The sequence below is a fragment of the Typopeltis vanoorti genome, chromosome 16, assembly GCF_054136105.1.
Source record: "Typopeltis vanoorti isolate ZY-2024b chromosome 16, IOZ_Tvanoo_1.0, whole genome shotgun sequence".
Classification (NCBI taxonomy): domain Eukaryota; kingdom Metazoa; phylum Arthropoda; class Arachnida; order Uropygi; family Thelyphonidae; genus Typopeltis; species Typopeltis vanoorti.
This window is the reverse complement of record NC_143564.1, coordinates 25713381-25735700: the sequence shown is the minus strand read 5'-3', so window position 1 is coordinate 25735700 and position 22320 is coordinate 25713381. Positions and strand designations below refer to the sequence as shown.

Sequence of the window (22320 nt, the reverse complement as noted above, 5' to 3'; positions counted from 1 at the left end):
ATCACCAAGGCTTTTTTTACCTTTCATCACTGAGGCTTTTACCTTCTTGTTGTTGTGGCTCTTCTCCCGTTGTGGGTCTTCTTCCCATCGAGCACTGTTGGATCTTCGTCTCCAGATTGCAGCAGGCTGATTTCCTCATTGATGACTCTCAAGTTTTAGTCTCCAGAAAGAGAGCAGTTACATGCAAGCCTAGCAGTAACTATGGCTGATTCCATATTGAATGTCCGACAGACAAAAATTCTACAAGAGACCGCCTGTGATGTCTAAGCAGCAAGGAAGTTAACCAAAGAGAAGACCCTAAAATCCTGATGTATGCTTTCCCTTCCCTTCCCTTTATCATCCTTATTTTTCTTTTCAACTTCTGATTGGTTCAAGGAACAACCAGTCTTATTTACAACATTTACAAGACCTACACTGGATGAGGGATAAAGGTCTCCTAACATTTGTTCTTTTTCCTTGACACTTTTGAAACACTCTTCTAAGGTGGAAATTTTCTTCTTATAAGCTGTTTCTCTTAATTTTTGCCTAACACCTTGTCTAAATTGTTGGAATACAGCCCAATCTAAGTGTGGTTTATCCTCATTAGTCACATTTAAACTGTTGGCTAGTGTTAATAAACGATTGCGAAAATCAGTAACAGTTTCTTTATCTTTTTGTAAGACTCTCTGTAACTTCCATAAATTTGGGCCAATACTTCTTAATTTTGAGAACTGAGAAATAAGATTGTCCTTAAATATTTGATAATCTAATGTTTCTTTTAGTACTGGAGATGAGTACAAAAAAGTTTTTGCCTTGCCAATTAACTTACTTCTTAATAATATAAGTAATTGGAAATCAGTCCAGTTAGCTAATTCCCTAAGTTTTTCAACATAAGTAAAAAAGGACAGTACATCATCTGATTCTTCACCTGAAAACTGGGGAAAAACCTGTTGTGGGTTCACTGTACGAAAAAATTCACTATCTCCATTTTAGAACTTGATGAAACTGCCATATTAATCTATTAACAATAACTTTTAAAAAAAATAGAATTCTAAAATAATTTCTATGTTTGCCTGATTCTAGTTTACAACCAATTCACTTGATTCACTCAATTTACCTTCAAAATTCTTGGGATCATCTTTTTTTTTTTTGATACTCTTACAAAATCTAATATCTTTTTTTAGTGAATTCAAATCCTGCCGACTGAGGCATTTTGTTGGATCCTACTTCGTCTTAATTTATACCTTGGATCCGACTTGTTATTTACTATGATGTTCTTAAACAAAATAGAATGTTGCTAGTTGATTTCTAATTCAAATATAAAGAAAATTTATATTTAAAGACTGCGCTACTTTATATCTGAATTAGTTCAAGAATTGAAGATAAACCAACTCTCTACTATCTCTCCTTTTAGGTGTTAATATTATATATACTGGCCGAGTATATTTGACTTATTTATCACTCCCGCTTTGGTTCGAATATTTTATGAATGGTGCAGTAAAAGAGATTCAGGCAAAACACAACTTTAGATTAAGAAAAACAAATATTTAATTTTAAAATCACAAATTTTACACTTAAGTTTAAATCGGTAATTAAGATATCACAAACATTTTAACTCCTCAGGTAAATTCAATCATTCAACTCATACAATGGTAAATCTGTTGTCTCTATAATACAGCCTTCTCACAGTTCCTTAAGTTCCAAATACAACAAAATTGCAGTAATACCTCTTCACAAACAAACACTTTTAAATATACACTTTAGCTAACTTCCTCAGTAGTTACTGTTAATATAAGGAAATTCTAGGATGAAACTCACACACTTCTCTGTATAGAGATATTAATGGTTGGAATAATCTTACCGATAATCTTCTATCTTCATCTACTTATACATATATACTTTTTATAACTGTAAACACTTTAAACAGTAAACGGCACTCATTAAAATAATTCTTCTAAGCAATAACTGAATTAATCATCGGTCACAATACACATAAACAAACGTTGTTGCATAAAGTACTACTGATCACTCATGAAATAGGGCAACACAATAATTCCTTAACTTTAGGTTTTATATGCACAGTTGTTCACTCTTCCAGCATTCAATTAATTCTTAGACACTACAATTCTAAACACAGCTATCGGTATACTTCAACTTTACAGCTCTACTATTCTTTAGTAACTTCGTGCTTTGCTTCAAGGTTCTGTGTATCTTTGAAAGGTTGGCCCTGAAATTAAATCTCAATTCAAGTATTGCTAGTCTATTTAGTAGTCACTCAGCTGTCTTCCGTAGCTATAATTGTTATTCTACAACTTATTAGCTAACCGCCTCTCGAATAGTGGACTTCGTTAGCTGCTTGAGTGACTTGTCGACTCGCTATTATTGCACTGTGATTCCCGAATGCTCCGATTCCAACCTAATGCTAATCCTCTCTCTCTGTTTCCTTATTAATCTAATTTCAGCGTTCTTTGCTTTTTATATCCATTCTTCCCGCCTAAATTCTTCTCGTGATTTTTTTAACTAAAAACTCTTTTCAATAAACTTTCTCCTCACGTGGTGTTCCAAAAACATGTTGCTTACTTACATGCATCTCCATGACAACAAAACAAAATATAATAAAATTGAGCTATTACATAACGTTAAATTTCTACAAATAGGAATAAATAGAGAATATTTACATTTCAATTAATGCGCAGTTAAATTATTAAATACAAACTCTTATATTAATATAGCAATAAATAAAATAAACTTAATAATATTTAAATACAGTCTTCTCATTATTAATACATATATCTTTGATTAAATAATTAAATATTAGACAAAATTAAAGTAGTTATATGAATATTGAATTGTAAAATAAGTTTTTACATTAAATAATATTTACAAGTCTAGCCTTTGTGATGGAAGATCATGTTAGATTCTGAACCAAATAATAATTACTCTAATCTCTATATAATCAGAATCCAACACCATACCTGTTCTGAGATATTCAGCAGCATTGTTGAATGGACCTAGCTAGAGATGGAAGATTTAGACCGAAAAACTCGAAAATTAATGACAATGCACCATGCCCTCAATCCTCGCAGTGACATTGATAGGCTCTGTCTCTCATGCAAAAAAAGGAGGCAGAAGATTATTACAAGTAAAGCAGGATATTGAAGAAGAAAAACGAAATTTGAATGATTATCTGCAGCAAACAATGGAACAATTTCAATTGAGGTAAGGAAAGAGGGTTTATTTAAACCCATGGAGACAAAATTGGAATACAAAACCAACCTAGTAAAAGTGAGAACTGAAAGATAGAAAAATAAGGCATTGCATGGAAAATACCTTCACAGCATAGAGGACAGCGCTGACAGCAACTTGATTGACCTGGCAATGGTTGAGAAATGGAGCACTAAAGAAAGAAACAGAATCGGTAATTTTTGCAGCACTAGAACAGGCCATTAAAACCAACGTTATGAAAAGCAAAAATACAAAAAATTCAAGAAGACAGTAAATGCAGATTGTGCAAAGAAAAGGAAGAAACAGTAGACCACATTATAAGTGGGTGCAGCAAAATCGCACAAATTGAGTACCGTAAAAGGCATGATAACATAACCAAAATAATTCGCTGGCATTTATGTAAAAAGTATGGACTTAAAGTGTCTAAAGATTATTGGAAGCATAAAGTCCACCAGAAAGTGGTTGAGAATGAAAAAGCTAAAATACTCTGGGATTTCAAAATTCAGACTGACAAAAGCTTGGAATGTAATACACCCGATATAACAGTGGTTGAAAAAAGTGAAAACAAGGGTGTTAAGTTTATCGAAATAACAGTACCAGGAGATAGTCGGATTGATGACAAAGAAAATGAAAAAATTACAAAGTATATATCGTGATTTGCAAGTCGAAGTTGAACAAATCTGGCAAAAGAAAACGAAAGTTGTTCCCATAATAATAGGTGCTTTAGGTGCCATCCCTTAAACATTGAAAAAACATCTAGAAGCACTCGAGTTAGATGGATTAAAAATTGGGCAGCTGCAAAAGGCCGCTTTGTTCAGCACAGCATTTATTTTCAGAAAGTATTTCCACAACTCATAGGCCCTTAGGTAGGGCTCGAATTAGTGGAATATAACCAGCCTTTTACTTAAGACTGAGGAAGCAAATCAAGCTTTTATGAATATTATATATATATATATATATACAGGAATACCTTGTATAGCACGGTTTTGAACAATGCAGGTTTTGGTCTAACACGGTTTTTATTATTACACTTATCATTATTACACTAACATTGTCAACACTGACCGGCGACTCCCGGGCACCGCAAGTGACAGTCGAGAGCCAGGTTTATGCAATAGTTATTCGATTGGCTCTCACGTAGACATGTTCTTTCCCCGTGGCATTTTATTATTCACATTAATATTAGTATTTAAGTATGAGTGAAAAGAGACAAAACAAAGAAGACACTGTTGGAGTAACAAAAAAAAAACGCAAGTGGTTGACATTAGAGAAGAAACTTGAAATTATAAAATGTCACGAGAATGGCGCTTCATATGCTAAAATAGCACGTGAGAATTCAATGAATGAGTCATCTGTATGAACAATTATTCAGAGCAAAGAAAAGATTAAACAACATGAAATGAGCACCACTTCTTATATGTCAAAAGTGATCACGAGAAATCGATCTTCTACAATGGAAAATATGGAACGCCTTCTAATGATTTTGATTTGGATTGAAGATTGTAATCAGAAAAAGATTCCTTTGCGTCAAATGATAATCCAGGCAAAAGCAACAAGTCTATATGACAAAATAAAAGAAAATGAAAGCAAAAATGAAGGAGGTACAACCCAACCAGTGAAACTTTTATAGCAAGTCGCAAGTAGTTCTACAATTTCAAAAAGCGTATGGGACTCCATAACGTAAGAATCCAAGGTGAAAGCACAAGTGCTGACACTTAAACTGCAGAATTATTTTCCAATGAATTGAAGGAGCTTATTGAGAAGGAAGGCTACACAGATGATCAAATTTTTAATGCTGACGAGACTAGCTTGTTATGGAAAAGAATGCCATCGCGCACATTTCTAACAGAGAAGGAAAAAACACAAGCCGGGTATAAAGTGTCAAAAGACTGATTGACATTTTTACTTGGAGGTAATGCATCAGGTGATTTAAAATTGAAGCCGCTGTTAGTGTACAGAGCGGAAAACCCAAGAGCTCTTAAGGGCTTTACAAAGAACAATTTACCTGTTCATTGGCGTTTGAATAAAAAAGCGTAGGTGATTCATTCAATTTTCGAAGACTGGTTTAAAACTTGTTTTTGCCCTGAAGTTAAAAGCTATTGTAAAAGAAGTTAAAAGCTATTGTAAAAAGAATGATATCCTTTCAAAATTTTGCTTTCATTAGACAATGTGTGAGGCCATCCAACTCTATTGACTGACTTAGATGAAAATGTTAAGATTCATTTTTTCCCTCCAAACACAACATCAATTTTGCAGCCGATGGATCAAGGTGTTACTCCACTTTCAAGGCTTACTATTTAAGATGAACTTTTGCTCAAGCTATTAAAGCTGCAGCAGAAGAAGATTCTTGGACTTTGAGTGAATTTTGGAAGAAATTTAACATAAAAGATGCCATTCAAAATATTTATGAATCTTGGCAAGAGGTGACTCAAAGCAACATGAGAGCTGTATGGCATAATATCTTGCCACATTGTTCAAAGGACTTTGCTGCCTTTGCAACACAGAAAGAGGAAATCTCAACATAAATTGTGCAGATGGGCAAAGATCTTGGTTTTACAAGTTTAGATTGTAACAATATGAACGAATGTATTGATTTTCATTCAAATGATCTGGATGATGAAACCCTTTTGGAGTTGGAACAACAATGAGCCTATGAAGCAGAAGAAGACGAAAATGACTCCACTGATGTCATGGTTGAAGAAATTTCCTTTGCTGACCTTTCAACTTTTGTGAGAAAAATTGACGAAGCTTCCGACTTTCTCATGAATGCCGACCCAAATTTGGAAAGAAGCAGCATCAAAGTGAGACAAAATCTCAATAATGCCATCAAATTCTACAGAGATCTAGTACTTGAAGAGACAAAGAAGACAAGGATGGTTCAACGAACACTAAAAGACTACTTTAGTAAAAAGTAAATTACTGTATGCTAAAATTGAAGCAATATTTGTTTTGTTTTCTAACTTTTATATCAGTTTAAAAGGATTTTATTTGTTATTTAGTTAATAAAAATAACATTTGCTTTTCATTTCATTTTTAAACATTTTTATTATCCTAAATTTTTGTAATAAACAAATCAAATTGAAAATCTTTATAAATAGACCTCGAACAACGCCGTTTTGCATAGCGCGGAAGCTTCTTGGAACCAATTAACTGCGCTATACAAGGTATTCCTGTATATATCACATCTGGATGAGGGTCTAAGTGTGCAGAAAAATAGTGAACTGTTTGCAGAATAAATATTCTTAAATATGGTACCTTTTCTTCCTAAACCACCCTATTCCCGTTTTGTAAATATTAATATTCCATCAACAGAACCTGTAGTATCAAAGTAAGAAAGAATATTTATACCTTTTTAAGATGAAACAGAAATTAGGAAACTCACCGATCAATAAAATATTACTTTCACTGTATAAGAATAAAAATATTATGAAAATCTAATTAAAATCTAAATAAATAATACGTAGATCTTCTTAATCTTTCCCTCTATTACCTTCACGGTGTCGAGGGTTTCTATTCCTTATAACCACAACTGTTATATGAGGATAAGGTGGTTTTACAAGTTTATGTAAAAATATATTATGCCTCCCAGTGTATCCTATGTCTGTAGAAGCATTATGTCCTCAAGGCCGGTTTGCTTGCTTGTGGGAAGAAAAACCCCAGATAAAATTGGGGAAAAAAGCCTTGCAGTCCACACCCAAGACTGACTAACTTGGCTATGTCTGAGAAAGATCCTAAGCTACTCATCAGCAACAGGAATTGAACCAGGACACCCCTTTCCAAAGCATATGGTTGCGAAGTCAACAGCCACTTGACTAACCGCACGGACTAATACATAGATACATAATAAAATTATATTTTATGAAATTTATCTTGCACTACATCATCAACATCATCATCATCAACAACCATGGGTCCAATGCCCGTAGGTGTCTGCTACCATCTTGACGTGATGCTTCCATTGCATTCTGTTTTGTGCAAGATGACTCAGTTTGTGTATAGAGTTTCCGCACCATTTGACAATGTCATCGCCCCATTCTCTGTTTGGTCTTCCTCTTTTGTTCTTTCCTTCAATCATTCCAAATAGCAAAGTTTTTAATTTTCTCTCATCGTTTATTCTATATATATGGCCAAATAGACGTAGTTTCCTTTTGATTATTTTCTGGATCAAGTTTTCTTTTGGTTGTATTCGTCTGTAGATTTCCTCATTGTTCACTTTCTGTATCCAGCTTATTCTTAAGATCTTTCTATATCATTTCCTTTCAAATGCCAATATCATCCTTTCAGATTCTCTCAAGAGTAGCCAGGCCTCACATCCATAGAGCATGCTGCTGAAGATATCCTCCTTTCAGATTCTCTCAGGAGTAGCCAGGCTTCACATCCATAGAGCATGCTGCTGAAGATACAGGTTTCTACAATGCACAGTTCAGTTTGCATCTTTATAGCTCAGCTCTTCCGTATTTTGTCCATGGCTTTTAAAATAGTTGTTGCTCTGGCTATTCTAATTTTTATCTCTTTTTCTGGGATCCAAGTCATGAATCATGGGGCATCCAAGATATGTGAAGTGTTCCACATTTTCCAGTTGAAATCTGTCTATCGTAACTCTGTTCAGTAACTGCTGTTGTCCAAATATCATTGTTTTAGTTTTTTCAAAGTTGACATTTAGTCCATATCTTTTTCTTTCTGTGTATAGTGTTTGCAATGTCTGTTCCAGCCTTGTTGCATCCTCTTCAATCAGGACGATGTCATCTGCAAAGCAGAGGTAGTTTATTTTCATGCCATTTATTGAAATGCTTCCACCTTCTTCTTTAATCTTATCTAGTGTTCTTCCCAGATGTGTGATGAATATGATTGGTGATATTGGGTCCTCTTGTCTTGTGCCTTGTGGCAAACCAATCTCCAGTCTCACTTGCTAGTCTGATTTTTGCTTGTGCTTGGCTTTTTATATCTTTCAGCAGGCAGATCAATTTATTGTCCACACCATAGGATTCCAAGACAGTCCATGTTATATTTTGGTCAATATTATCAAATGCTTTTTGGAAGTCCATGAAACAGTAATATATCTTTTTGATTTTTAGTGGAACCTGTGGCATAGTGATTAAATAATAAAGTAACACATAAAAACCACAGTGAAATCTTTAATTAGTAAAAAGACAGTACTAAAATTAATAGTACATCTTCAGTGTCTGTAACAGTGACAGGAATGGAATACAGGCAAACGTTCAGTGGATCACCTATTAAAATACAATTGTTACCACGTGCTAGGAAATAATAGAAATAACAAATTTAATCTATTAAGATAAATGGTTTTTTACATAAGATAAAAGTCTCTCAGATCTTTGAGAGAGAAAGACAGTCATTTCTATTTAAATTCGGTCGGTGTAAGATAGTTTCACAACTTTCTTTGAATAAGTGTTCAATATTTGAATCTGCATCTATGGAGGAGAACTGCTTTATCCCACTGGACACTATGAATAGAGTCAGTACTGTGCTGTGCCAGACCAGACTGCAGAGGTTTGTTATAATCAATATAATATTGATGTTGTTTATTCTTTTTTCCAAAGAACAGCCAGTTTGTCCAAAATAAGAGACATCGCATTTGCAAGGTATTTGGTAAATGTCAGCCAAAGATAGAGAAGACAGTTTATCCTTTGTAGAAGGTAATAAAGAAGAAATTTTGTTGGTAGGAATATATGTTGGAATCAGTTGATACTTTTTCAGAATTCTACCTATAGGTTCTGAGATTCCTGGAATGTACGGAATAGGAACTCTGCAGACTGTTGAAGAAACTGTAGGTGTTGGAACATAAGAGTCAAGTATCTGTTGGATTTGATTGGAGTTGTAATCATTTGATTCCATTAACTTTTTAATGATGGAAAGTTCTTGTTATAAGATTATTGGGGAAGAGCAAACTTTATGTGCTCTATGAATTAGAGATTTAAGAATGCCAAATTTTTGAGATATGTGGTGTGCAGACTTTTTGTGAATGTATCTGCCAGTAAAAGTGGGTTTTCAAAAGACGCTTGTAGATAAGGTACCAGAAGATGTTCTAGTAAGGAGGATGTCCAAAAAATGGTAAAGTACCAGAGTTTTCTTTTTCCATAGTGAATTGGATGCGTAGGTGAAGGTTATTTATCTATTGTAGAAAAGTGGAAAGTTCATCTTCAGTGTGAGGCCAAACAGCAAAAACATCATCGACGTAACTGTACCAAAGGGATGGTTGAGTATGAATTGATGAGAACATAGTATCTTCGAATTGTTTCAAATAGTAGTTTGCCAAAGGTATAGACAGAGGGCTACTCATGGCAGTACCTTCAATTTGTTTGTAGATTTTGTTTTTCCAACTGAAATAACCTGAGTGGATGACATATTTGAATATCCTTGCGATATCTGGAGGGTAATCTTCATGTAATGAATTGACTGTGTTGGTTAATGGGATATTGGTGAACAGAGAAATGATGTCAAAACTGACTAATATTTCAGAATCTGTAATTTTTATATCCTTGATTTTTTCAAGAAAATCTGTTGAGTTTTTTATATAGGATCTGGAATGACCAGTGAGAGCACTTAAGGAACGTGATAATACTTTTGCAATCTCATAAGTTGGAGAGTCAATGCAAGTTATGATAGGTCGTACAGGACAGAGCCTTCTTTATGGATTTTTGGGAGTCCATAAAGAAGGGAGTTATTTATCCATTTGGGAGTCCATTTTTGGACTCCCAAAAATCCATAAAGAAAGCTGTCCTGTACGACCTATCGTAAATTGCATTGACTCTGCACTGTACTTCTATCTTGTCGAAATCTGGCTTGCTCATCCAGAAGATGTGCCTTCATATTCCCCTTCAGCTGTTCTGTTAGTATTTTCATAAGCACTTTGCCAAGATGACTCATTAATACAATAGTTCTGAAATTGGTGCATTCTAAAGTACCGCCTTTCTTATGAAAAACAACCAAGACCGATTTTTTCCACTCTTTGGGGGTATGCCCTGATCTCCATATTTCATTACATAGCTTATGTATTTCTTTTGCAACTGATTCTCCCTCATATTTTAGCATCTTGCCTATTATGTTGTCATTTCCAGGACTCTTGTTATTCTTGAGATGTTTTTTTAGCCTTATTCACCTCCTCTTCCAGGATGTCATTTTCAAATATCTTTGCTGGTGGAGAGATTGCTTTTAATTCTTTGATTACTTCTGTTGCAGTATCATTTAGTTGATTTTTATATAGTTCGCTGCAATATCTTGTCCAACTGTGTATGATTTCTGCCTTGTCCATCAACCTTGTCCATTTTCATCTTTGACTGCTACTGATCTTGTTTGCCACTTCCCAGTGACATTTCTTATAAGTTTGTAGACCTCTCAATGTCTTTGCACTGGTCCTCCAGTGCAAAGACATTGAACACTTTGTCAGATCTTGCTGCTTTCCGTACTTCATTGCATTTTTGATGGTATAACTCATCTGCTGCCTCTGAATTCTCTCTTTTAAGTTTCAGTTCTCTTTTCTCTTGTACCAATTTTAGGGTTTCCTGAGTTATCCATTTCTTGTTGATCTTTTCTCTTTCAGGAATTACTTCCACTGCTGCATTTTTTAGCAATGTAGTCAGTCGTTCCCCTTGTATTTATATTTTGGTTTTCACTTGGGGTCTTAAGCTTAGTTTTCAATATGTTCTGATATGCTGTTCTTAGCCTGTCTTCATTTAGTTTTGAGATGTCTCTAGCTTTCTGGAACTTTCCTTTGTACTTCTGTTTCAGTTTTAGTCTTATATTCACAATCACTAATCTGTGGTCTGAATCAATATCAGCTCCTTGGAATGATCTGCATGTTGAACTGAGGTTCTCCATTTCTGGTCTATTAATATCAGGTCAATCATATTCCTGTGTTTGCCATCGAAGAAGCGCCACATCCGTTTAGTTTACGACAATCTTTTTGTTGGAATTTGGTATTGCAAATCATCAGGTTGTTATCGTGGCAAATTTCAGAAGCATCTCTCCATGTTCATTTCTTTCTCCATATCCAAATTTTCCCATAACCTTTTCCCATCCTGTGTTATTTTTGCCAATCTTTGCATTCCAGTCTCCTCCAATGAAGAGTATATCCTGCTTCGGCACCTCATCCATTAGTAGTTGTAGATCCCTGTAAAATCTCTCAATGTTTTCATCTGCACTCTCTGCAGCAGGCGCATATATTTGAATGGTTGGGCACTGAATCTTGCAACCATTATTCTTTCACTAACTTGTTTATATCCTATCATTGCCTGACAGGCCTTGTTACTTTGCAGGAAACCTATGCCTGCTTCATGCTTGCTTTCATTTCCTGACCAGAGAACTATTCCACCATTTGAATCTCCTGACAATGTCCATCTCATTTCTGAAATACCAAATAACACATCTGTATTTCTTAATTTCTTCATGAACAACTGCATTTACTTTTCATATATAAGTATCAATGTAGTATCATTTCAATTTTCTAATGAATAACATTTTCAGCAAATTTTTTCTGCTATCAATAATTCAGTCGATGAATTTTTCTGTGATGAATTTTACCCACTGACGAATTTTACTCTTGATGAATTTTCCCTGTAATGACTTGTCCATAAACCATTTTCATATACAGCCTTGTTGCTGTAAAAGTAGTATCAGTTCTTTTAACATAAACATAATTAAATCATTGTTTCTACTTTCTCATAATCTTCACTTAACTTTGCTTGGTGCAGTGGTCTAGTTGAATAGCTTTTGTTGTCCCAAAAGACAGCATATGCTTTTCATCAGAAAGTTGAGTGAACTTTTTTTGTTCTCAGGAAGTGTGATGATATATCCATAGACTTCATTTTTATTTTTATTTTTGTGAAGAAAAGTGTTGGCTTTGTTTTTGGTTATATTGAACTAATTGGGAATGAAATCACCATATCAATTGATATGGCATCTATCATGCACATATGTTTTTATAGTACAGTTTTCTCTTGATTTGATTGATGTGCATTTCAGTTTGTGCTATAGCATTTAATTTCAGTGTTAGCAATCTCTGATTTACTTGCCAATTTCCTCTGATTAATTGTGTAGCTTCTACTTACAGAAATCATCAGTTGTTGTGGTTTTTTGCTCTCAACTTTTGTTATTTCTTCTTCTTTTTTGCATTCATTCAGCATAGGACAGCACTCACATCAGCAGTTGCTTCACCATAAAGAATTGTAATCAGTGGCATGTGTCAATTGCATTTCAGATTTTCATGCATCAAAAATTTGATTACCATGCATCAGTTTACAAAATTGAACAATTTTGTAAAAGGCTTGTCTATTTTATGCATTACATGATTAAACAGAAAAACAGCTTTAATCATACACTATTATATGCTAAAGTTTGGTGGAGGGATGAAGGAACAAAATGAGGCTAGATGCATTTCAAGGCATCTTAAACTTATATCCCCAAGCATAACCACGAAGGCATTACTTTCAAATCACCATTCATATAATGAATTTTGCAAACCATTCAGTCTCATTGAATATAAGAAAAATGCGTTGTTTTTTTTAATACCTGTATATATGAAAAACCTCATAGTTAAAAAAATCCATCAAATATGAATTCTCAGTTATTTAGATAAACTTTTTCTTTTTTAGTGTAGTTATAATTCTTATGGATCAAAAAAAAAAAAAAGATTATCCATATCAGACATCCTTTACATTCACAACATTCTAATCATGCATTTTACTCTCGACTGTCCAATATAAAAATCTTCTGCTCACTCCCTTTCTCAGTACACATTATGTAACTTTTATGAGTAATCTCTTCCATATTAATCTGGTAAAATTCTCTCACCAATTTAAATATATGCTCTGTCATATCACCTCTCCTCCTTGGCAGAGGAGAGGCAAACTCTCATCCACTAGGCTTTGGGATTTACATTTCCTCACTTCCTCACTCACATATTCATTATAGAGCCCTGATATTTTCTTAGTTGCTATCTCTTGTTCTTTTTCACAGAATTTCTTTAAGACAACAAAAGAAACCAGCATGGTGACCAAATGATTGCCAGCATGGTTGTTCACTGAGGTTGACCTACTTCTCACTAACCAACTAATAGGATATTGGTTGGAATCTTTTCTATAGCATAGATGTGTGAGTGGCTTTAGGAGATAAATGAATTTCATTGCCTTGTGTGAAACTAGCATCCTGCTTTTTGAATACTTGAAGAAGCTTGAAAACAAAACCTCAAAAAGAAGCCTTAATAAAAAAGAACTTGAAAAGTTCCAATATTTGGAAAACATAAGCCTCATACAGTGGCATATCTATTTCATTATCTCTACTTTCAGTGTATTTTCTCTCTCTCTTTCTCTCTCTCTCTCTCTCTCTCTTACACACACACACACACACACACACACACACACACACACACACACACACACACACACACACACACACACACACACACACACACACACACACACACAGTGTGGTCTTCACAATTTTTGCAGTGTGGTGGTCACCCAGATTTCAAGTAGTCTCTGTCCAGTACTACCCCAGAATGCAGATTTTATCTGTGCCCTTTAAAGCACAGTTCCATATATGTATAATAGTCATCATTGTACTCTGCAGTCTGAAGTGCACTTTACATTTAGTAACATTTAAATGGCAGCACTAAAATCTTCTCGAAGGACATCACAATTGCTTCTTCATCAAGGAACAACTTCTGTTCACTGATGATGCAGAGTTAAATCAAATGTTATTTCATTTAATTGCAAATTATTATTGTTATTGTTATTCCAAAATTCTATGCAGCCCTAAGACTCATTGTGAAAGGTTCACCTTAGACAACACCTTCCATAAAGGTATTGTCTAAGGTGGACTACTTCATATCCTCTTACTTTACTTCCTTTCACTTAGATAACAGTTTCCATGCAAAATAAAAATAAAAAAAATATTTCATACCCCTTACTTTACATCCTTTTCCAACCAGAGAAGGCATTTTATACTTGTTCCTACTTATTTATTTATTTATGTGTGGGATTCCCCCCATTCCCTGACCATCCCTTAGGACTGGTTGAGCCCTCCTAGTGAGGGATTAAGTATGTATTTTATGACTGTAGATCCATCCACATGTGTTCACAGGTCAGTTTACTTGATTTGAGGGATGAAAAACCCAACTTTCCAGGTGAAAAAACCCTCTACCTCTGTATGAGACTGGCTAATTCACCTTTAGTCAAAAGAGACCAGATAAAGGTTCCTCATATCATGGACAGGAATCGAACCCAAGTCTTTCCGAGCAAAGAGCTTCGTCTGTGCCGACTGAGCTACAGAGGCTCAGTTCCTACTCTCATCATCTTAAATCTCTCAATTATATCACCATTCATCTTCTGTCCACTGACTCTACACATTACCTGAGTCTCTCCATGTAACCAGTGGAACTACTTTGCTTTCATTGGTCAATGTTCACCTCAATATTGCAGCAATATTTCAGAACATTATATTTCACTGTGTTAATTATAGTTAATTATAGTCCATTCTGCTCCTGTAGCTCCTTCATTTACTCACCTTTCTAGCTTACTGAAATCCTCTTGAAGAGCCACAATATTCAGCACTATTACTGACAACTCTCCCAAGCTTCATATCATCTGCAAACAATTGAACATCTCCCTGCAATTTAGTGGCCATATAAATATTGACATAAAGATTATACATTAAAGGTCCCGGTATGGAACCTTCTGGATCCTTGCTCATGAACTTCCTTCTCGATGATACTGCCCCACCTATGCACTATTATTTGATATCTATCAGAGAACCTATTTCCGATCCACTCCACTAAATTAATATCTAAATCTATACATTACAACTTAAATATGAACTTGCCATATAGCATCCTTCAAATAACCTGCAAAATTCAGAAACATGAACTGTATATTATTATTACATGACACCTCCAGGGAGTCCAAAGACTCATCGAGGGAGGGCACCTGCTCTACAGCTCTCTGTCTCAACTGCTCAATCCACCAACTAGAATTAACAAAAAAACTACACCAACACCATCTACCTACGACAATCCCAAAAACCTCAAATCCACAGTCTTTTGGCTGAAGAGCAAATAAGTTAACCACTTGGCCAACCAGGCCAGCAATTAAATGTTGTGTACGTCTGGAATACTGCAAAGCAGAAAGCAAATAGAGAAACTACTGCTCTGTCTTATTGACAGAACAACCACCATGGCAAGCAAACTTGGCCCTGAGTTCCCAGTGTCCCTTAAATAGGACAGTGGTGCAAAGAATCTCTGGGCTCAAAATGGGCATTATGGGAGATACTGAGACAAGGAGTGATGAGAGCTTGGTCCACCTTTACTATGAGTTGCCTCAGTCCTGAAGATACTTCAGGCACAGACTTTGTTTGCTCACACTTGGATAAGGGATTAAACTAAATTTATTATAGTCTCACCAAGTCGAAAATAAACTTCCAACATCTGACTCTTTTATGTATGAGGTTTGCTAATTCTGTTGTTCATTTCCACATTTATTTTATGATCTTCATATAAACTGTGCCTAAATAGCTGAAATACTTTACTTGTTCTATGGGTTCTTCATTCAGGATGCAGTTAATATTTTTGATGTTCCTGTTTATATTCATTGTCTTATTACAGAAGTTATTCAATTTAGTTAGGGAATCCTACAGACTTGTACTGTATTTTTTTGGAATTAGAACATCCTGAGCATAAAGTAAAGAAAGGAGTTGAACATTTCAAATTTAGTATCAGGAGTAATGCCAATTTCTTTCATAATATGATTCAAAAAGATGATGAATAACAGTGGTGATAATGTGTGTGCTTGTATCACACCTGCTTTAACATCAAACAGGATGATCCTGTAGCGCCTTCAGTTCTAACACTGACTCAAATACAGACTATGTATTATTCAATATATGTTCAGCTTTTGTCTCTGAACAGCTTTTGTCTTGGCACCGTGTCCTATTCCTTTTCCAGATCTACAACCAAAATAGAAATTATTGTTATTGTTCTTTGGTTTCTCCACTTTTTGTCTTAAAATTGAAAATCTGATCCTGACAACCTCAATTGAGCCAGAACCCAGACTGTTCTTGTCCAAGTTTCTTTTTCACACTTTTTCTTAACCTCTCCTTAAGTATGCTTGTATAAATCTTACCTGAAATACTAAATAAGGAAATTCCTCTGTAATTCTCATAAGCAGTTTTATTTACTGTTTTATAAATGTTTTTGATTACTGTTTTATAAATGTTTTTGATCACTGTTCTATCAGTTTTTGGTTCATCCAGTAATCTTTCATATTCCAAACAACACCTTGACTAATTTCTCTCTTATTCCATATAAATGTATTAAATTGACTTTTTATGTATGCTTTGCTAATTCTGTTGTTTATTTCCACATTTAGTTTATGATCTTCACTATAAATTGTGCCTGAATAGCTGAAATGCTTTACTTGTTCTATAGGTTCTTCATTCAGGATGCAGTTGATATTTTCATTGTTCCTGCATATATTCATTGTCTTTGTCTTATTACAGAAGTTATTCAGCAATTAACCTTTCAACACTAGATCTTCATTATTCATCCTCTATCTGTTATTCTCTTATTGCCATCACAACTTCTTTTTTGTTGCCACACACTTTCCTCTTCTCTCTCTCCCACTTTACTGCATTGAAAAATACAACAAATTATCCTTTTTAAACATTATTCTCATCAGCTCACCATCAGGTTATTTAACAACATCAGTTTATAGAAAACCCACTTTTACTGGATGATACATTCTCCAATAATCTGCAACAAGCTAGAATTAACTGTGCATTAAATTGAGTTTCTATGTATGAGCTTTGCTAATTCTGTTGTTTATTTCCACATTTAGTTTACGATATTCACTATAAACTGTGCCTAAATAGCTGAAATGCTTTACTTGTTCTACTACATTCAGGATGCAGTTGATATTTTCAATGTCTATATTCATTGTCTTTGTCTTATTACAGAAGTTATTCAGTTTAGTTTAATTAACAGCAATTAGCCTTTCAACACTAGATCGTAGATTACTATCTATCTAGATCCTAGATACTAGATTTCAACCCCATCAGTTACAGGAAGAACTCTCTACTATCAAACAGTATATGATACTAAATGGCTTCTCCAAAAGAACTACAAAACATCTTGATTATAAACCCAACCAAAATAACAAAGAATGAATATGTCAAGTTCCAATCCAATACATCTCCGGCATTTCAGAGCCTATTTCAAGGATTCTGAGGAAATATGATTTAGTAGCAACAACAGCCAGCCTGGTTGGCTGAGTGGTTAGCATATCCGCTCTCCAGCCAAAAGGCTACTGATTTGAATCCCGCCGTGAACATGGATGTTTGTGATTGTCTATGAAAATACTAGTGATGATGATGATGATGGACAGTAGATGGTGCTGGTGTAGATGATGATGGTTGTTTGTGGATTGAGCAGCGGAGACAGAGTTGTACAATGCCCTCCCTCAATGAGTCATTGGACTCCCTGGAGGTGTTATGTAATAATAATAATAATAAAATTTCCATTAATAAACTATCCATGTATTTCCCATCATCTAAAGATAAACTCTCAACTATCTCTCGTTGGACAAACCGTTCATTCGAACAAAGAATGCAAGAACATCAATCTCATATTCTTCACAACAAATCCGATAAGTCTGGATTGGCGCAACAGAGAATAGAGGCAGACCACAACATTCTCTGTTTTAAACTCTCCTTCTACACAGATATCACTATAAATTCAAACACCTATTCAAAGAGAGTGCTGAGGCCTTACTTCACCACCCTAACTTGAATTGAAATGGTTGCCTATCCTTGTCAAAAATATGGAACATTTGATCCGAATAATAATTTTTTTTTTCTTTTGATGATATAAATTATTCTTTTAACCATTTAAAATCTTTTATAACCTTTTTTTCAGTGAAGCATAACGCTATTAGTGATTTAACATCACACAGCTTGTACTATTTTGAATAATTCAATTGTTAGTATTCTACCTTGTAAAAAATGTTATTCAGGCCACTAATGATAGTTTGTTAGTTTCAAACTGAAACATTTGTCTGTATATTTAATAAGTTTCATAAGATTTAGAGACTTATACATAAGATACCAGTTTCCCTCAAAATTAGTATCTTATGTATAAGTCTCTAAATCTTATTTAAATATTATGTACGTATATAAATCTTGTATTCATATATATGTATATACAGGGTGTTTCAAAAGGGTGTAAACAACTTTGCAGGAAAACAGAGAATAACTTGGAAGATGTACAAAAGCTGAGTGAGTGTCATAATGTTGTCAAACACATCAATTTTTGGTCACATACTTTGATTTCCAAATGACAACACTAGATGGTGTGATATATTGCACCATCTATATGTTTTGGTTTGAGAAAACAAGTCTGCAACACTATTCAGAAGATTTTTCTCACACAATGTGGTAAAGAACCACCTAGTAGGTGCACATTCTACACATAGCACAAGAATTTTGTGGAAATTGACTGTTCTTTGCATCGTCCAAGGGCAACAGGAAGGCTGTGTTGCCAATGCTGTTGTAGAAGAAAGTTTGGGAAAGTTTCCAGAGAAGCCCTGGGAAGTCAATCAGATGGGTGTCTTGTCAAATTGGAATTCCACACATGACCGTGTGGCATGATTTATGACATCTACATTTAAGGCCGTACAAATTTACTCTTATACAACATTTGAAGAAAGATGATAAGAAGATATGCCAGGATTTTTGTATGGAAATGATAAGTAGGATTAGAACAAAATTAGGTCTTTTTGGACATGATTATTATTAGTGACAAACACTTTTCATGTATTATTTAAATTAAGGGGATATTAAATCCCACATTTCAAAACCGAATAAGAAACTCAAAGATCGGAATCAAAGAGTTTCATGCCGAATATAGTATAACTATAAATGTATTGGCGACTACCAGCATAAGCTAAAGCACATAGTTCAAGTATGTAGTACAAACTAGGGCAACTCGTTGCAAAGGCACCTTTGCAAGAAAGTTCTAATCGCTATTCTTAGTATTTTCCATAATGTAAAACCCATCTCCTAGGAGATGTATGATGTTATACATTATGGTGAGAGGTCACTACCCAGACCTGTTTCGATCTTTATTGAGTTCTCATCAGTGAGTAGCTAGACCAAAGTATAATACTAAGGGTATAGTGAAAAGAACTTATATACTCTGCTATACGAGTTGTCAAAAAGGTGTACCCATAAATAATTTAAAATAAAGAGCCAATAGGCTTCATTTCAGCGATGTAAAACATTATTTAAATTAAGGGGGATATTAAATCCCACATTGTTTTAAAACCGAATCAGAAACTCATTATTTAAATAATGTTTTACATCGCTGAAATGAAGCCTGTTTGCTCTTTATTTTAAATAATTTATGGGTGCACCTTTTTGACAACTCATATAGCAGAGTATATAAGTTCTTTTCGCTATACACTTAGTATTATACTTTGATCTAGCTACTCATTGATGAGATCTCAATAGAGATCAAAACCGGTCTGGGTAGTGACCTCTCACCATAATGTATAACATCATACATCTCCTAGGAGATGGGTTTTACATTATGGAAAATACTAAGAATAGCGATCAGAACTTTCTCCACCTTTGCAACGAGTTGCCCTAGTTTGTACTACTTACTTGAACTACGTGCTTTAGCTTACACTAGTAGTCGCCATTACGTTTATAGTTATACTATATTCGGCATGAAATTCTTTGATTCTGATCTTTGAGTTTCTTATTCGGTTTTAAAACAATATAGGATTTAATATCCCCTTAATTTAAATAATGTTTCACATCACCGAAATGAAGCCTATTGGCTCTTTATTTTAAATAAATACTTTTCATATAATTGGGCAAGTAAACTGACAACTGCAGAATTTGGGGAAGCAAAAATCCACACACCATCATACTAGAAGCAAGAAGAAAGTGTATGGTCCCTCCTTTTTTTCAGAGTCTACTGTTATTGGTGGTGTATATCTGGACATGCTACAAAGGTACCTAATACCACAAGTAGACAATGATGACTATGACAGACATGTTTCCAGCAAGATGGAACACCTCCTCATTACCTGACAGATGTAAGGTCATACCTCGACACCCATTTTCCAAGCAGTTGAGGGCTACCTGTAGCATGGCCACTGCATTCCCCCGACCTTACATGATTAGATTTTTTCTTGTGGGGTTTTGCAAAAGATTGAGTGTTTGTACCACCACTACCAGTCAATTTGGATGAGCCTCATTCCAGAATTACTACTGCCATTTCTGAATTTATGCCAGGTATGCTCTGCTGTATGTGGCAGGAAATTGATTACAGATGGGGAAACTGCATAATTACTGGAAGCAGTCATATTGAACTTTAACTGTCTGTGTTGAAACTTCAAGTGTTATGAATTTCACAGTCATAAAAGTTGTTCATCTATTGCTATTTACCTTATATTGTTGTATAAAGTTGTATATCTCCTTTTGAAACACCCTGTATATATGAATTTGTATAAATCTTAAATGGCTATGAGAACTATATGACACTAATTAGGAATTCAAATTTGTGAATGGGTTTCTGAATTATGCAGAAATTATTAAACCATTCACAGTAGATTCACTGATAAAGCATTCACAACAGATTGTGACAGTTCATTCTATTCATTTACCACTACTCTACTGAAATGCCTAGTACTGATGAGTAGTGGTAAATGAATAGAATGAACTGTCACAATCTGTTGTGAATGCTTTATTCAGTTTCCAGAGCTAACTCACTTTTACTCAATATCCTAGCCAAGTATTGAAAATTTTTTTCTCTATAAGTTGTATAAAACATTTACAATAAGTTACGCATTTCTTATCATATTCCATATAATAACCAATTTCTGTAATCCAGAAACCCTCAATCTGTCTTCATAGGGAGCATTTCACAGACCACTCACTATCTTAGTCAGTTGCCTCTGGATTTTCTTCACAACGTTCTTATCCCCAAGGAACCCGGTTGATTAGATAAAGATGGCCATATCAAGATCTAATAAAGAGGAATTGTGTCACTGCAGTGAATAATTTGTAAAAATTGTATAGGAATTGTAAACGATCCACTCTTGATCACCACTAATCCTATCCAAAGTTTTGCAGATGACAGTACTCTCCATTCATCCAACATTTGACAAACCATATATACTCTGACATTTCAGGCTACAAGATCATTTAAAACTACTGACTTACACATGCTCTTCATACATCCTTTAATGATGTGAGGAAAATCTTGCCAGTTTCAATGCTACCAAACAGCATTGAATTATACAGCAGTGATACAAGCACAGAGCTGCCTTGAGATACTGCTAGTTTTTCTGCTGGATTATATTCCCTCCTCTTTCCCCTCTTGGTATCTTGCTTTTGCTTTGTGATTATGCTGATGCACTGATGATGGCCCATTAATTTCTGGCCAAGATATTTGCAGTAATTCTTTATTCTTGTGAATATGCTTATCTAATAATCATATGGTGAAATCATCTTTAATATAAAAGCTGAATTTGTTTAAAAATATGCTCTATGAATTTAGTTAGCAATTCATGAAAAAAGTGTGTCTTTCACATCTGTGACAACTATTACAGTACCTTCATAATAACAAGTATGAAAGGCACAATATCAGTATTGATTATACAATAATCAATGGGAGCTCATCACTTTTAGCAACTTTATGTTTTTAAATATATAATATATGAATTTCATTCATTTCATTAAAGGAAAGGATATTATATATAAAAATCTTAATATATCATTTAAGGTACCTAAGGAAGAATCAATCTTGGTAAAATCCATGCGGGGAATTTGGTCAAATCTTGAATATGAATCTAGAAAAATAAATCACAGTTTAATTCCTGTGAAGAAAAAATTTATTAAGGTATGTGTATATTTAAAAAAAAATATGGCTACTTTTGTTTTGTAACTATTAGTAAGTTTTATTTAAACTAAAGTATTTCACTTTAGTTTAAATTCACTTTAGTTGAGTATTCAGTTAACTGACCATCTGACCATAGTCATCATGATATATCTCAAATGTTCAATAAGTTATTAAAGTCATTTAGATATTGTATGATAAGT

General features: G+C 34.4%; 1 protein-coding gene across 1 annotated transcript in view; it reads left to right on the top strand.

The window, feature by feature from the left end:
• Window positions 1-22320, top strand: part of Dhc98D (Dynein heavy chain at 89D) — a 1285966-nt gene that overhangs the window by 259386 nt on the left and 1004260 nt on the right. The window contains exon 17 of the mRNA XM_090406627.1: window positions 22004-22120. Coding sequence (XP_090262753.1) covers window positions 22004-22120 — 117 coding nt within the window. The remainder of the gene's footprint in view (window positions 1-22003; window positions 22121-22320) is intronic.